Source organism: Dermacentor andersoni, chromosome 11 (genome assembly GCF_023375885.2).
Source record: "Dermacentor andersoni chromosome 11, qqDerAnde1_hic_scaffold, whole genome shotgun sequence".
Taxonomy (NCBI): Eukaryota; Metazoa; Arthropoda; class Arachnida; order Ixodida; family Ixodidae; genus Dermacentor; species Dermacentor andersoni.
Genome location: NC_092824.1, coordinates 433,612 through 450,338, shown reverse-complemented (window position 1 = coordinate 450,338; position 16,727 = coordinate 433,612). Strand labels below are relative to the sequence as shown.

The window sequence follows — 16,727 nt, the reverse complement described above, 5'->3', positions numbered from 1 at the left end:
CCTTTAAGTTCGATATACCTGGGATTAGCTGTATTTGATTCGTGAATCAAATCATATGATGTTTTACTGTTGAATTTGTGTTTTTAAATTCAAGTATTTGTGAACCCCTTGTGTTCTCCACATTGTGCAGTAAATTATGCCATTCCGAAAAACACATGCACCTAGTTGTTTAAGGGAGGACGCGGGTTTCGAGGTTTCTGGGAGGGTATTTCAACAGTCCATGTTGACTTAATATTAACCTTTAGTGTCCCTTTAAGTTGAAATGGCAAACATGGCAATAATTGAATACATTGTCGAGGAACCTGGATGATGGGTTCATAGGCATGGACTTGCAGAGCTTTCTTTACCTTGTAGGTAATTACTTGCTCAAATAGAATGGGGAGGTATTGTTAAACTGGCAATCCAATTTGTTAATTATGGCAATTACTGAGCTGGAATGTGCACACGAGATGTCTTGCAATGGCCATTCTTGTGCGAGCTGGAAGTTATGGCAAGTCTATGTGCTTACTATTGATGCACTAACGGTTTGCAGAGGAGTATGTGGCTGCTGCTGAATATGTGCCGTACCGTGCACCAGGCGTGGCTGGCCCAGAGATCCTGCCCACTGCAGAGGCCCTCTGGCAGCCCGAGGAGTTTGCCGCTGTGCTGTCAACATCTGGTGGGGACCTGGAGAGGGTCAAGGGTGAAGACGGCACCCCCCGCCGACGTAAGGGCGAGCACGACACTGGCTCGGAGTACATCGACATCAATGACCTGCTCTCACCACTCAAGTGGGTAGCCTGGCTTTTGTACAGTGGAAATTCACTGACACACCCTCGCTGCTCTGTTTTTCTAACTTCTACGCGCTTTTCTGAGGTCCTAATCTGCTGAATTCACTTTTGTACAATGGAAACTCATTGACACATCCTCGCTGCTCTGTTTTTCTAACTTCTACGCCCTTTTTCGTGGTCCTAATCTGCTCAATTTACTAACTAAGCATGTAACAAGAGATGAACTGAAAAAAAAAAATGGCACCTTTATTCAACGAATTGCTACAGTTAAACCTCGATATAATGAAGTCTGTAAAATCGTCATTTTGCTTTGTTATATCCAAATTTTGTTATGTTGATATTCAAACTTTTATGCAAACAAGTACAGTCGTTGATCAATTTTCCTTACACAGAAAAGGGCTGCTGAATTTTCAGAATTATTGGGCAATCAAAAAAAGCAAGCTTGCATGAGAAAACAATTCATTTTGATTAATTTAGGAGTCTGCGATCAATGATACAGCTTCATACCATGTCGACGATATCTTCGCATCGGCGGCACGAATTAGGCAAAGCCAGCCTCGCTTTCGCGTGCACTCCGCTTCCACGGCTGATAGCCTCGGCTGCGTTGGAACGACGCTATTATTAAAAGTGCTGGCGGAGTGGAGGGACTGTTTCGTCTGTCTCTCGCTCAAATGGGTCACCAAAACTCGTGGTGTAAGAAGAGGCTAGGTGGCTGAACGAAGGTCGTCCAGGCGGAAAAAGGTTGTGCATGTATCGTGTCACCCTCGGCAGATGGCGCCAAGGGCCTTGGTATTGAACCAGAGAAGCAGGGCGAGAGTTATTACGGATGTGAAAAATGTCAATAAAATGTTCAACTTCGCTTCCTACGTTAAACTAGATTAAAACTCTGCACGAAAACTAGGAACCGCGGAGAAGTGGTTCGCTCGAGGGTCGCGCGCGGTGGCGAGCATGATGTCGAGGGTTGCTAGGGCAACCGTGGCTGCCGGCTAGTCTCGCGCCAGCTGACGAGCCGGCACCTAGACGAGATGAGACAGAGACGGCAATGGCGGCTGCTTTGGTTGTGCTGCTGGCGAGCGCCGAAAGACAACGACGTGACGAGAGGCAACGACGCGACGCGTTCGGCATGGCCAAAGAAGAGTTTCGAAGGCATTTTAGGCTCTCCAAAGACATAGTGCGACGTCTTTGCGATGCGCTGGAAGAACATCTCAGACCTCAAATATTTCATGGTGTCGACACTACGATGAAAGTGCTGTGCGCGCTGCGGTTTTTTGCCACCGGGAGCTTTCAACAGTGCGTCGGGAATGAACAAGCGATTGCACTGTCGCAGCCATCGGTCAGCCGGATCATTACAGCCGTCGCCAAGGCCATTACGGTTGCGGGCAAAGAAAAAGGATGGGTTAGATTCCCATCCACGGTGCAACAGAAAGCCGGCGTCAGCTGCTGGCCCAACACACACGACGCCTTTGCTAGGTAGGGGTGCTCCTCGACAAATGAAACGAGTATTTCGCGCTGCCTCGCTGAAACAGGACCCAGCCGCCTGTCCTTGTGCGACGACATCGTTTTGGTTTCGGTGCACGAACAAGTCCAAAACGTAAACAAAGCGAGGCAAGTTGTTTGCATAACGTATGGTACACCGCCTAGCGACTAAATAAGAAAACAACACAAATAAAATTACAACTCCCAGTAGCCGTCTGTACCGCTAGCTCACATTTATTACTGAAAATTATATTTGCAAGTGTTTATACAAACCAATGTTGTTACTTTTAGCCGAATTCAGAATACTGATGTTCCTTGGTTATAAAGGGGAAAATAAACTACCTGCTTTATTCTGAAATATGCGCTGTATTGAAATTCGTAGTTCTGAAATATTTTTACATTGAGTATATAGGCAATCTGGTGGGGATCTTTAAAATCTTAGTAAAATTGAGAAATTTATGAATGTAGGGTTCGTAGTAACGAGATTTGACTGTACGCCATCTTCTGAAAAGACCGTGATGAGGCGAATGCCTCTGCGGTGTAGCAATAGTTGCCGACAGTCTGTAAATTGTCAACACCTTGCATGTTGAGCACTTAACCCTGGAAGACGCATTGGGCATCCTTATACCTAAGGAACAGTGCACTGTTGCCCTTAAGGAGGGACGCGGGTTTTGCATCGCCAAAAATTTAAAGAAAAAATCGATTTTTCACTTTCTATAACCCTTTTTCTATCTGATACCCAAATATCATCTCTGTAAACCACTTAGAAGTGCTCTAAAAAATTCGTTTCATCAGCCAAGATGGCAAAAAATCTTGCGGAAATCAAGAAAGAACAGCGTTTTTGACGCCACTATATCCCCGGAGCGGCTCGATCGAGCGCCGCCATCTTGGTCTCGTTGGAAAGTGCATTTCTCCGTCTTTAAATTTGCCACTTCAGTGATCTCCTCCATGCAGAAACAAGCGCACAAAAAGCAAATGATTGAAGGGCGTGCCGGAGTCTGCGATTGGCCGTGCCCGCCACGTGACTCCAGCGCGGTTAGCCATTGGTCCGGCGCTCGTGTCGTCTGCTCGGCTCTTTGCACCTCGCGAGTCTGGACGTCTCCACTCGCCGTAATCTCGACGTGTTGAAACGGGTGCTATGCCGACATCGCAGTAGCGTGGTCGATCCCTATGCCTGTGGATGTTTCTGACTCGCGGCTAAGCATTCTGAGCATCGGTGACGCGGACTTCACGACCAAGATTCACGCGTGGAATCCTCGGACATGCCGCCAAGCTTTTCAACACTCGGTGTTTTGGAATTCGTGACGAAGCACATCGCACGCGCAATCCTTGGACACGCGGCTAAACATTTCGCACATAGGGAGTCTCCAACTCGGTGATCATGCATATCGCGCGTGGACTTCTCGGACCTTCACTTAATCATTCTGTGCATCGGCGCCTCCGACTGGGCAAATAAGCGCATCGAGTCTCGACTCCTCGAGCCCGCGGCTAGGAATTTTGTGCGTCGGTACCTCGGACTGCGCGAATAAGCGCATCGAGGGTCGACTCCTCGGGCCCGCGACTAAGTAGGTAGCGCGTCAGCACCTCGGACTGTGCGACTAAGCACATGACGCGTCGGCTCCTTGTATCTGCGGCTATGCATCTCACACATTGACACTTTGGACTCACAACCAAGCATATTGCGCGTTCACTCTATTATCATATTGTCACGATAGCTCGTAACAATATCTATCATACCACCCCTTCATAAAGAGAACCTGAATAAAGGGAAAATCAGACATCTACCCGGTCGTAGCAATTGCTACAAAGGAAACCCATACGGGTTCCTCGAAAGAAAAGCCTCATAGTTGAAGAAAAATTCGTCCTGGTCCGGGACTCGAACCCGGGACCACCGCCTTTCCGGGGCAGCCGCTCTACCATCTGAGCTAACCAGGCGGCTAGCAGAAGGCAGGGCGAAGTCGAATTTGTCGACAACACGAAGCAAAGGCAAGAGTTTTGACGTAGTAGTTCTGCGGAAACCCGCAAGGTGGAGAGAAGTAATGAATAAAGGGAAAATCAGACATCCACCCGGTCGTAGAAATTGCTACAAAGGAAACCCATATGGGTTCCTCAAAAGAAAAGCCTCATAGTTGAAGAAAAATTTGTCCTGGTCCGGGACTCGAACCAGGGACCACCGCCTTTCCGAGGCAGCCGCTCTACCATCTGAGCTAACCAGGCGGCTAGCAGAAGGCAGGGTGAAGTCGAATTTGTCGACAACACGAAACAAAGGCAAGAGTTTTGATGTAGTAGTTCTGCGGAAATCCGCACTGTCATTTCCCGAAATTCAGCAGTCACCCAGTATCCACTGGTAGATGATGTTGTGTCCCTTGTCGATTGCGTAATGGTGGAGCAGTCAGATCTCTGCGACTAATTGCACATTTGGTCCGTGGTTGAAAGGGGACAGCGGACACTGGAGAGCTGCCTTTAAATCGCAAAAGCTGGACCATGAATGTGGTGATTTTGGACCGATAAATTTCAGAGCAGCACGGATAGCTGCGAATTCTGCAGCTGCTGATGATGTAACGCGAGACGTCTTGAATTTGATAGTGACAGATTGAGCGGGAAGTAGCACTGCTCCAGTGGAACTTTTAGAGGAGACAGAACCGTCCGTGTAAACGTAGGTGCGTTCGTTGTGTTTTTCATGTACGAATGAAAGAACGGTTTGTTTGAGGGCGCAAGATTACATCTCCGTTTTCTTTTTGATGCCGGGAATAACAAGAGGGGCCTACAGGGGTAGAGATGGTCGTGCTGCAGGTGTGAAGTTTGACGGTAAACTTCCGTGGTTGGTGGCAATAATTCTGCTAAATGCTGAACGAGGTCGAGCGGCAGGAAGGGAGGCGAAATGATGCGATGGAAGTCGGGTGATGTGCCTGATGTGCACGCTTAAGGAGTCAACATAATTATACGTATTGATAGGGTGGTCACGCACGATGGCTATTGTTGCTGCCGTTGATGCACACCTGGGAAGGCCAAGACAAATTCACAGAGCTTGAGCTTGTGCATACTGGAGGGCTCGGAGGTTGGTCTTACTGGTCCCACCTAGTACAGGTAAGCTGTAGCATTGGAGACCCAGGAACAGTGCGTCATAGAGTTGTCATTGCACTCACAGATGCACCCCATGACATTCCTGCAAGAAATCTGAGCATGTCTGTTATCATCACTAGTTTCCTGTTTAAGTAAGAGACGTGAGGACTCCAGGAGAGGTCTCGATCTATTATCACTCCTAGAAAACGGTGTGTCTTCTCGTAGGCAATAGGCTGTCCATTCATACTAACAACGTATTGTCTCATTGCTTTACGCGTGAAAGCGACCATAGAGCACTTCTGGGAGGACACCTCCAAACCTCGTGCTCGAAGATAGCTGGATGTTAGTGTGGACGCTTTTTACAGTCTGCCGCGCACCTGTGGATGCGTTGCTCCCGATGACCAAATGCATATATCGTCTGCATATATCGACATATGGACGGATTGTGGAAGCGTGTGAACCACGTCGATGAGCATGAGGTTAAGTAGAGTGGGGCTCAAGACACCGCCACAAGGCAAAGTCTTGAGCAACACAACACCATGGTAGGTGTTGTGTTGTGATGATGCACCATCCTCTGTTTGCACAAAGAATGACCTGTCCGTCAAGTAAGTAGCTGAATATGCATCGAAACACAAGTCCACCTAGGCTGACATCGCCCAAGGCGTCCAGGATGGCTCGATGTGTTACGTTGTCATAAGCGCCTTTAACGTCCAGGAACATCGCCGCTGACAGTCTCCTTAGGCTTTTTTCCTGTTGAACAGACGAGACAAGATCTATGACGTTGTCTACTGAAGAGCGTCTGCGTCGGAAGACTGGCATAGCGTCAGGGTATATCTTGTGGTGTTCTAGATACCACTCTAGACGTGTCAGCACCATCCTCTCCATCACTCTTCCTAGACAACTGGCCAGAGCAATGGGACGATAAGACGCCACATCTAGGGGTGATATTATAAAATCTCGTGGTAGATAAGTTGATTCTTTAAATTGCTCCCGTTCTACCGATGCTAATTTTCATCGAGGAATACGGGGAGGGCTTTCATGCAGAGTTATCAGGTATAAAGTTACAGTAAAGTGCTCACTTCCAAAAAGTTTATTGATGACGTTCCATTCCAGGTGAGGCAGAAAAGAAGAAGAGCGAATTGCTAGATCTATCAATGAATACGTGTTGTGTTGGACATTGTAATAGGTCGTCTGCTTATTAAACAGACAGGAACTAGAGGTCAGAAGAAAATTTTCTATGAATCAACCTCTTACATGACATCGCGAATGTCCCCACATCGTGTTGTGCGCATTAACTTCACCCAAGTGTATGTAGGGTCAGGAAGCTTATCAATGAGGTTATAGAAATCGCTTTTTCTGAGATGATAGTTAGGAGGTATGTATATAGAAGACACAGTGACCAGTTAATTAAAAAAGATTGCCCGAGCTGACACTGCCTCAAGGGCCGTCTGAAGGGTGACATGTTTATTATTTATTTATTTATTGTTAGACTCAGGGCCAAAGGCATTAAAGAGGGGATTGGGTTACAGCCAATAAGAAAAGAAACAAATATAAACAGTTAGAATGTATAAGTACAAAGGCTCCTCGTTATAGTTTTAGCTAGGGTTAACAACATCATGATAAATTAGTCACAAACTAAGATAGTAAAGTGGTAAATACAAATACTAAAGTTACAACCATAAGAAAATAACAAGAACAAAAAAATTCTTCAATTACACAATGTTAGCTAGAACTGCTTGAAATCTTTGGTTATCGTAAATGGATACGATTTCACCAAGAAGATTTTTCGATTCAGTGGACGACTACAGAAAAAATGGCTGCAAAGGAGCTTTAGTGTGACATGATTCAGGACCACCTTTATAACGTTGATTGATTTGAGGCGATACATATTGTGGCGGAAAAATGAAATCGTTGCAGAGTGTTGAATGATGGTATAATTTATGAAAAAGGACTAAACGTGAGATTTTACGAGAAGAAAGTGGGGTAAGTGCAAGGTCGGTTTTCATGGACGACACACATGCAGTTCTGCTGTAATTACGCGAGATGAAATGAACTGAATTATTTTGCACAAGCTCTAACGGCTTAATTAGTTTGTCAATGGCAGGATCCCAAACAGTGCATTCATATTCAAGCTTCGGACGTATAAATGTGGTATAAAGAAGCATTTTTAGGGATGAAGGGGCAGTTGAAAAGTTAAGGTGTAGGTAGCCAAGCATGCGGTTAGCATTGCGAATTAGATAGTTGGTATGAACATTCCAAGATAAATTAGCAGAGATATGCAAAACTAGGTATTTATAAGAGTGAACTACTTCCAAGGGAACATTATTTAGGTTATATGTATGCATGCTGTTATTCAGGATATCCACATCACTTTACATTTGCCATCGTTTACTTCCATTGGCCAATATTTGCACCAGCTTGCTACACTAATTAGATCAGACGCGGTTAGCATCCTCTGCATTACTTATTTCACGAACGACAACACAATCATCAGCAAATAAGTGACTGTGAGATGATAGTGACGCAGGAAGGTTGTTAATATAAATGAGAAACCAAAGAGGCCCGAATACAGAACCTCGAGGTACGCCGGAAGTTACGCTTCGAAGTGGGGAGTTATGGCTGTTTGCAGTTACAAATTGAGAGCGATTAGATAGGAAGCATTCAATCCATTTCAGGATGTTAGTGTCGAGGTTCCCCTGACTTATTTTATAAAGTAGAAGTTTATGACAGACCTTATCAAACGCTTTAGCGAAGTCTGAAAAAATGCAATCTGCAAATGACGCACGATCAAGGATACAATGCAATTTGTGCGTAAAGATTGCAAGCTGAATTTCACATGAAAATGTTTTTCTAAATCCATGCAGGGTTGGTGTTAAAAAATGCATTAGATTCCAGAAAGTTAACAAGATGTTTGAAGATTATATGTTCGAGCAATTTACAGCAAGTGCTTGAAAGTGAGATGGGGCGATAATTAACTGTTAAATTTTAACTGATGTTAACTGATAAACGGTCGGCCCATGATGGTGCCCAGATTATACCCATACCGCTGTCAAGAACAGATTCAGCCACTAGTCTTCGCTCCCTCGCACGCGAGCTTATGCTAACTCGGCCCATCCTTCTCGGAATCCTATGTACTGCATCCGGAAACAAACATCTTCACGGCTGAGGCCTATGCACTATTGTCCGCTGTGGAGCGTAAAAGAAAATAAAAGTTCCACAAAGCATTTATATATACAGACTCCCTAAGCGTCATGAAAGCCTTGATGTCAATCTGCAAGCACAAAAATCCCGTACCTAATGAGCTCTATTTCGTCCTCTGTAAAGTGCATATATCTAACCAGCATCTCATTATATGCTGGGTGCCTGGCCATAGGGGCATCGAGGTTAATAGAGTGTTTTAGTTGAATGTCTTTACAGCCCACTCCGCTCCGCGTTGCCCCACTAAGTCACACCGGAGCGGTGGGTGATTTTCACGTTTTAGTCATACGTTTAGCATAGCGGAGCAGTCCTTTCGTAATTAAACACCCATTGATCACTTTTACACTTTTATAAAGTAAAACAAATATATATAACTTATTTGTCCATGAAGTATCTAGGCGTGTGCTTGTAATGTGTTACTGGTCCATTTTATCCAGTGGAAAATAAAACACCATATTGGGGAATGCCACATGATAGCCAGCGAGCTTGCTGTTGCATCCAATCCAATCCTCCGCTTAGGCAGCTTGTAAGCAGACCGTGTTTTTCGCTCTGCTTGCGGATAAGCGGAGGGTGCATTCGTTCTTCTGAGCGTAAAAATGCCAAACTAAAGCTAATGTTGTGGCGGACCAGATGGCCACGTCAGTTGCATCGCAAGCTTTTAACGCTACCACTGCTTTCCCTGTCACTGACCTGAGGCGTTTTTGACGAAAGAAACTGCGAAACCACTGGCAATGCATATGGGACGCTGAAACAAATAATAAGCTCAATGTGATAAAGCCACAGTTAGGTTCCTGGCCCTCTGCAACAAAAGCACGCTCAACAGATGTTCTATTCTGTCGTCTCGGAATGGGACGCACATTTGGCACCCATAATTTTATGCTTACTGGAAATGATCCTCCAACCTGTGGTGTAGATGTGGGCAGAGGCTCACTGTCGTCCATATCCTCCTGGAGTGTCGGGAGGCCGAATCTGAGAGAAAGAGATATTTTACCCTTGCATGCCAGCAGCACATACCTCTTCATCTTGTAATGTTTCTCAGTCCAGAAACGTTTTTTGATACCAAAAATACAGGCCTAGGTTTCCTGAAAGATGCTGCTGTGATAGTTGTTTTGTATAGCACCAGAGCCCTTGTGCTTCAAGGGCTTTGGTGAGGCAGTAGTGCTCTAGCCAATTTTTGCTTTTGACGTATTTTGTTTATCGTATCATTTTTTTTGCAATACATTTTAATGCTCATAGTACATGTCATTGGACATCAGCATAATCGTATTACGCGTAGATTTTACGCCCTTTACGGCATCTATTCTTGAGGCCCCTTTACAGCCATGTCTAATCAACTTCATAGAATTCATCATTCCACTGCGAAGTCACTAACACTGGCGCGGCGCTCTTTGGCCATACCTGGCCTTTGCGCCACTAAACAACATACATTCATTCATTGAATTATAGATAGAATGAAAGCCTTCTTGGCTTCCATTTTGTGCTTGACCATGCAACAACTCTAAGAACAATGTTCGTATTTTCAAATATTGACTGTTAAATTCATTAATAAAAGATATTGAATGCTCTCAGACCGTTAGACTAAACTGATACGTACCATATTACTTGAATCTGTGCCGGCCTGATTCTAAGCCGACCCCCGAATGTCTGAAGCCAGAAAAAATAAAAAACTTAGCTCGAGTGTAGGCCAAACAAAAAAAGTGAGGATAGCGTTGACAAAATGATAACGGCATTTATTTAATATGAACATTCCGAGCTCACTGTACGTTGTCAGTGCCGTTAGCTTCGTCGCTATAGCCTAGACTACACACAAGCTCGTGCCCGTGCATGCGCAGCCACTGCAGCACTGCACACGTTGAAACGTGGCGCGGTCTCTGTGAATGGCTTCTCTCTGCTTTTGTGCGCTTATTTTCTTTATTGCTGTCATCTCCTCGTTACAGTACACGCAAAAGCGTCTCCCATTGCCCCTTCCAACTGAAGTCCTGCCTGGCTTACTATGCCTCTGCAGCTAGCACAACTTTCTCTTTGAAAGAGGTACTATAGTGGCATCGCTTGTTTGGTGCCGTTAGGGTAATGGCATGCCGCAAGCCGATGCTTTAGAATAATGGACCAGCTCCGATACGACACAGGTCAAAGAGGCAACATTGCTCGTATACTTCAGTTGGCTACTGGCTCGTCTAGTAGCGGCTGCGAATTTACTTTTCTAGGTAGTGTTAGCTATGCACCATATTTATCATTTTCAGCTGCAAACTAGTGCATTTTTATTTAATCTACAAACCTAAGCTGACCCCAGGGTTTTGTATGTGATTATTTGAAGAAGAAAAAAAAAAGAAAACTATCGGCCTAGATTCGAATAAATATGGTACTTCACATAGAGTGATTTGATTGAAAGGAGTTGCTTGTAGCACGGCATCTGTTTTGCTTGGTGGGCTGGGGGCCTGTGCATTCAGTGCTACAGTGCAAAAATGGCTGTGCATTAGGGGCACGTGAAGGACCCCTAGTGGTCAAAATTAATCCCCCACTACGGCATGCCTCATAATCAAGTTGCAGTTTTGGCATGTAAAACCCCAGAATTCAAATAAATCGAAGTTGTTGCTCAAAAGTTACTTTTGGGTTAGTGCGTCTCCAGGAAATGCTGGAGAAAAATTCTGTAGTTGGCTCTAACTGGTACTGAGGCGACTTTGTAACAATTCACTATCACATGTTAGCCAGTGCTTATTTTCAAGCTCCTTTCTTTGAGGATCACAAGCTTTCGCTTTTACCAGCTTGCTTCTACACTCTAGAATGCAGTTTTCGCGTGCCTCTCGTGTGCCCAGTGTGCCTGCATCAACCTGTGCATACACACACTGTCTGTCACTACTGGGACTGCAGAGTTTCAGGGCCATCTTCTCAGCTTCTTGTGAATCAGGAATGGAGTAGGATGGTGTCAGGACAACAGCAGCTCGTGCACTCAACGCCAAAAGGTGCTTGGTGGAGTTGAAGTGTTCCTGGGGTAGCTGGTTGATACTTGAACTGCCACTTGCCACAAACCTGTGCACGCGTGCTTTTTATTGTATGTTTCTTCTGGTCTTTTATGGGACTAATAAATCAGTTGTGAACGTAGCACCAGTCGTGTTGGGTCTTGTGTTCTTTGTTATAATATTTATTTGTGCTGCAATGGCTTCCCCAAGTGTTTTCTGAAGACAGGGTCTCATGCAAAGTTCTCACCTGCTGTGTCTCTTGCAACTAAGAATTTTTGCCAAGAACCAGCTTGCCGTGCAGGGACATCAATGTTGAGGAGCTGGAGACTGCAACAGCAGCAGCAGCCCCGAGCCCCCCCGTGGTGCCCGACAGCAATGGCTCGTTTGGGCAGCTGACTGCTTTGGACCTGGTCCGAGGCACCTGTGTCACGCCTCACGTCACCCCAGTCAAGTTCACCACCTGTGCAGGTGTGTGCGGGTTCAAACAAATGCAGGTTCTCAACGCATTGCAGTAATTGGTGCAAGTTATGCGATTGTGTCTACTGTGACGCCGCTGCTTCCAAACAGCTTTGCTTTGACGCTTAGTTAGATGACACGTATTATGTTAGCCCCAGCGAATGCAGCATCAGAACCCTTCAGAGGCTGCCAGGTAAGTTTCATTTTATATCTCGTAGAAGCGTGGGCGACAGATGTCAATTATAGCAATATAATTGCAACAATTATAGCAATATGTTTTGCAACAGAGCACGCGCACATCATGCTCAGAAAGTCTAGCATGGTCTACTACAGCATCCGAAATTTTAGTCACTATTATCCGCAGGTTCTATGGAGTTAGCAATGGTGCCGTGGGTTATGTCCAGTGAGACTTAACACGGCATCTGAACGGCCTTTATATTTTCGGTCATCGGTAATGACATTGCTCTATTCAGCAACACTGCAAACGAGTTGCAACAAATGATAGAGGACCTTAACAGAGAGAACGTAAGAGTGGGGTTGAAGATTTATATGCAGAAAACAAAGATAACGATGAATCGGGCACGGGAACAAGAGTTCAGGACCGCAAGTCAGCCTCTAGAGTCTGTAAAGGAGTATGTTTGTCTAGGTCAACTAATCACCGGGAACCCTGACCATGAGAAGGAAATTCACACAAGAATAAAAATGTCTTGGATCACATACGGTAGACATCGTGAGCTCCTGACTGGAAGCTTGCCGTTGTCATTGAAAAGGAAGGTGTGCAATCAGTACATTTTACTGGTGCTGACATATGGGGCAAAGACTTGGAGACTGACAAAGAAGCTTGAAAACAAGTTAAGGACCGCTTAAAGAGTGATGGAACGAAGAATGCTAGGCATACTGTTAAGAGAGAGAAAGAGAGCGGTTTGGATCAGAGAGCAAACGGGTATAGACAATATTCTAATTGAGATAAAGAGAAAAAAATGGAGCTGGGCAGGTCATGTAATGCGCAAGTTAGACAACCGTTGGACCATTAGGGTGACAGAATGGATACCAAGAGAAGGGAAACGCAGTCGAGGACGGCAGAAGACTAGGTGGAGCGGTGAAACTAGGAAATTCGCGGGCGCTAGTTGGAATCGGTTGGCGCAAGACAGGCTTAACTGGAGATCGCAGTGAGAGGCCTTCGTCCTACAGTGGACATAAAATAGAATGATGATGATGATGTATAATGACATGGATGTGATTCATTGTAGAGTATCCCTTCCTGAAGCCAGCCTGTTCCCTTCGTTGACTAAAGTCCAGTGTTGCCCTTATTCTATTGGAGATTACTTTGGTAAATATTTTATATAATACTGGGAGTAAGCTAATGGGCGTATAATTTTTCAGTTCTTTTAACAGTTTTAACAGTTTGCAGTTAATTTCATCTACGTTGGCCGATGATGAAAGTTTAATTTTGTTGATGATGGACGAGATGTCAGCAACAGAGAATGTTACTGGTGCCATCATTGGTAATGTCGTAGTAGGTGGCGTAGGAAATCGGTAAATCAGTTTTTTTAGCAAAAACAGATGAGAACGCAATGTTAAGAATTTCAGCACAATGAGCGCGCTCACCTCCTTGCCGTGATTGTTTGTAAGTGTAATGTTGTGTGTCGGTTGCGGGTTTATGACTTCCCAGAATTTTCTATGGTTACTTGTTAGCATTTTAGGTAAGTCACTGTGATAAAACGTTTCTTCAGCATTTTGAATTGCAGTATATGTGTATTCAGCAGCATAGTACTTATTCCATGCGCACTCATTTCCATTGAGTCTTGCAATACGAAAGAGACATTTCTTTTTGTTTTCTTGTGTTTTTAAGCTTTTTCATAACCATGGTTTCTTTTTATTGGCAAGGAAGTTGATCTCGGGGATCAATTTATTCGTTTATATTACAAGCTTAGTAGAAAACCCAATAAGCATCAGTAAATAATAATTCAAGTTAAAAGAAAAATTAGGGCATTTTCCAATTGCTGGTGCTCCTCGTTTCGTGCTCCGTGGCATCACCACAGATCGCACACGAGATGACCATCTTTATGGCGAGACTCAACTCACATTCACCTTTGCCCACTGTTGCACTGCTACCACACAACTTGCACTTTACACAAGGCAGCAGAGCATTGATGGAATTGAGGCTTACAATAACGAAGCGTGGCTTTATCACATCCGAGTCAACCGCATCAGCATGAGTGACAAAATCTGATTTTCGCTTGGTAGGCGGTGTTGGAGCATATACCTGCAGTTTCTCTCCAAATTGCCAGGCTGCAGTAGTTATGCTGGAATGCCGCATAAACACGGCCACCGTCAAAGCTGTGTTGATCTGCTAAACCTATTCCGCAGGGACGGGTGCGGGAGGCTTCGGCGGTGCTCGGCACCGTCAGCAAACTATTGTCCACATTTTCCAGAGCTACTGCGCTTTTTTGAAACTTCAACACCCTTTGTTTCTTCTGTTTGCCAAGTTTGTGCGTTGTAAACAAACTGGATTTGACATCATATTGCATGCCCGAGCGGCCCGGGCAGACAACGGTGAAAAAAATTAGCCTTTTTGCATGAAATATTATGTGACTCGTGTATGCGTGCCTGTGCTGGAAAAAGTACAAAAATGGTTAGTGAACTTCAAATCAACTCGAAGTTGACAGTCAGTGTTTGTCTGTGGCGTTTGTTTCTTCGTGTCCTTGTTTTATTTGCACGGTTAAACCTCAGTGCCAGGCATGCTTATGGTCACGTGTCTCAAAAAACAAATGAAATCGCTCATCGTGACTTTTTTGCAGGCTTTTTCTTCACAGCCATTTGGCACATGGAGTAGTCGTGCTGCGAAAACTAAACGAGAGTGGCCGTTTCAGACAAGACCAAGAACGTCTGCTGTTGGAAATGTGGAACAGCAACAAGCTTGCCGACAGGATGTAAAATGCCATTACAACTAAAAAATTTATCCAAAATGCATGAAAGATTTTGAGATGATGCATCAGTTGATGTAGAATCACAATATAACATTTTCAATAAACTGATTTTTTCCATGATTAATGGTCTTTAAGAATGTCCCCCCTCCCCCCCAAATTCCACCTTTCTTCTTTTTTGGTACTGTGAAATTTAGAATAAACGAGGTTATACTGTATAGTACTTTTTTACTGGTGAATTTGTTCCTGGAAAATGTGATGTTTCAGCACTAATTTTCAGTACGTTGCCAAACTGCAATTGTATGATAGATTTTCTAGCCACTGGATGAACAAGAAAGGGCATGAAGCGTGCCCTGTCGAGAGCAGTGGGCGGCCCACCACCCAGTATTCGCCCGCACAATGGTCACGTGAAAATACCAGCACGAACTCGGTTTCCATTTCGATCCCAGCAAATGTGCTTGTGGATCACCCCATTTCACAGCTATCCCCGCCGACGCTATTGCAATTAGGATCTTCACCTTTCTGTTTAACAGCACATGTGACATAGTGCCGTTGGAAGCATACTGCATGGTTTTTCTAGCCGTTAACTTAAATGCACTGGTATAGGCGCCACTAAGTGAGTGTCATGCTTTGTCCTGGTGGCATCGTATTCTGGCTTGCTCGCGAGATCAATTTGGTTTTGGACTCCACAATAGAAAAAAAAAACCCTCATGGGTTGTTTCTCGTAAGTGGGCACATCGAACTTCCCGCCATAATTCCCCCCCTTCACTGAAGCTGGCCAAGGCTCAATTCAAGGCGTGCAAAAATGTAAGCTTGCCAAAAAGAACAGTGTGTGCCCACTAGCTCGGCACTGTCTGTCATTTTAACGCTTTGTGCAATGCTTCATATTACGTAGATTTCAACTTCACTTCAGTCTACAAATTTGTGAATTTGCCACCCTTGAAAACTGCTGGTGGTTGTGCTGCTTCTAACATGAGGGCATGTCTGTGTGTATTTACAAAATGAGGTGGCACAGTACAGCTACAAGTGCAGGGAGTGCATGAATGAAAAGCTCCAAGAGAAGGCATTGAACCTCAACGAAAAACAGTTTCTTCTCTTTCTTCGTTTCGAAGGGAAAAAGTTGTTCTGGTTCCAGTTCGTGCAAAATATTTTTTTTTTCTCTTTTAGTTCAGTTGACTCGATACACTGCTCCTATGCTGGAAACTATCTGCTCCAAGCTACTATAAAGTGAAATTTTGCCTGCTCCGAAACAACTTTGGGCTGTCCCACTCCTGTAGAACTTTAATAATGAAACTGTTTTCTAATAAAGCATGCATCATCTGCCCAGCACTCTGTGAATGGATGAACGTGCTTAGGAATGGCTTCTTCGCAGATGGTGCGCCGCCATCGCAGCTCGGGGATGTCACGGAAGTTCACGCCGTCTCCTCAACGACGTCGCACGGCAGCAGTGCAAGTAGTTCCCGCCTCGTCACGCCGCCCATTCTGCGGCGGGGAAAGCGGAGGCGACTGGTGGGTTTTTTCTCTTGCCGTTAAGGGGGGAGGCTAATACTTTTTTATTTGCGTACAGATCTGAAAGAAATTTTCACACTTTGTTTATTTTAATATGGAGATTCTAAATATAGAATTAATTTTGCCATAGGATAAGTAGTTTTTGATATACTCTAAAAGCATTGTATAAGCTGGGTCCTTTGTTTGGAGGAAAATTAGCATCTAAATAGAAAACCCTAACATAGTAATTTGAGCATAAACACTATCTGGAATGTTCAGGGAGTGTCATAACGTATTAATCAATGTTCTAGGCTAATCTGAGCAAGAGTTAGAGCCAGTGGCGTAGCAACAGGGGGGGCCGGGGGGCCGTGGGCCCCGGGTGCAAAGGGCCA

General features: G+C 44.8%; 1 protein-coding gene and 1 non-coding gene across 9 annotated transcripts in view; one reads left to right on the top strand and one right to left on the bottom strand.

Moving 5' to 3' along the window:
- The window catches only part of LOC126517477 (myb-related protein B-like), a 293,223-nt gene that overhangs the window by 128,950 nt on the left and 147,546 nt on the right, over positions 1-16,727 (top strand). For 7 of the 8 annotated variants that reach the window (XM_072285350.1, XM_072285347.1, XM_072285352.1 and 4 more), the window contains 3 exons: positions 533-770; positions 11,766-11,932; positions 16,220-16,356. In XM_072285350.1, the coding sequence (XP_072141451.1) occupies positions 533-770; positions 11,766-11,932; positions 16,220-16,356 (542 nt within the window). The remainder of the gene's footprint in view (positions 1-532; positions 771-11,765; positions 11,933-16,219; positions 16,357-16,727) is intronic. The other variant, XM_072285348.1, reaches the window with a different exon arrangement.
- Positions 4,107-4,181, bottom strand: TRNAS-GGA (transfer RNA serine (anticodon GGA)). Its single transcript has one exon. It is a non-coding gene; the product is annotated as a tRNA-Ser (tRNA).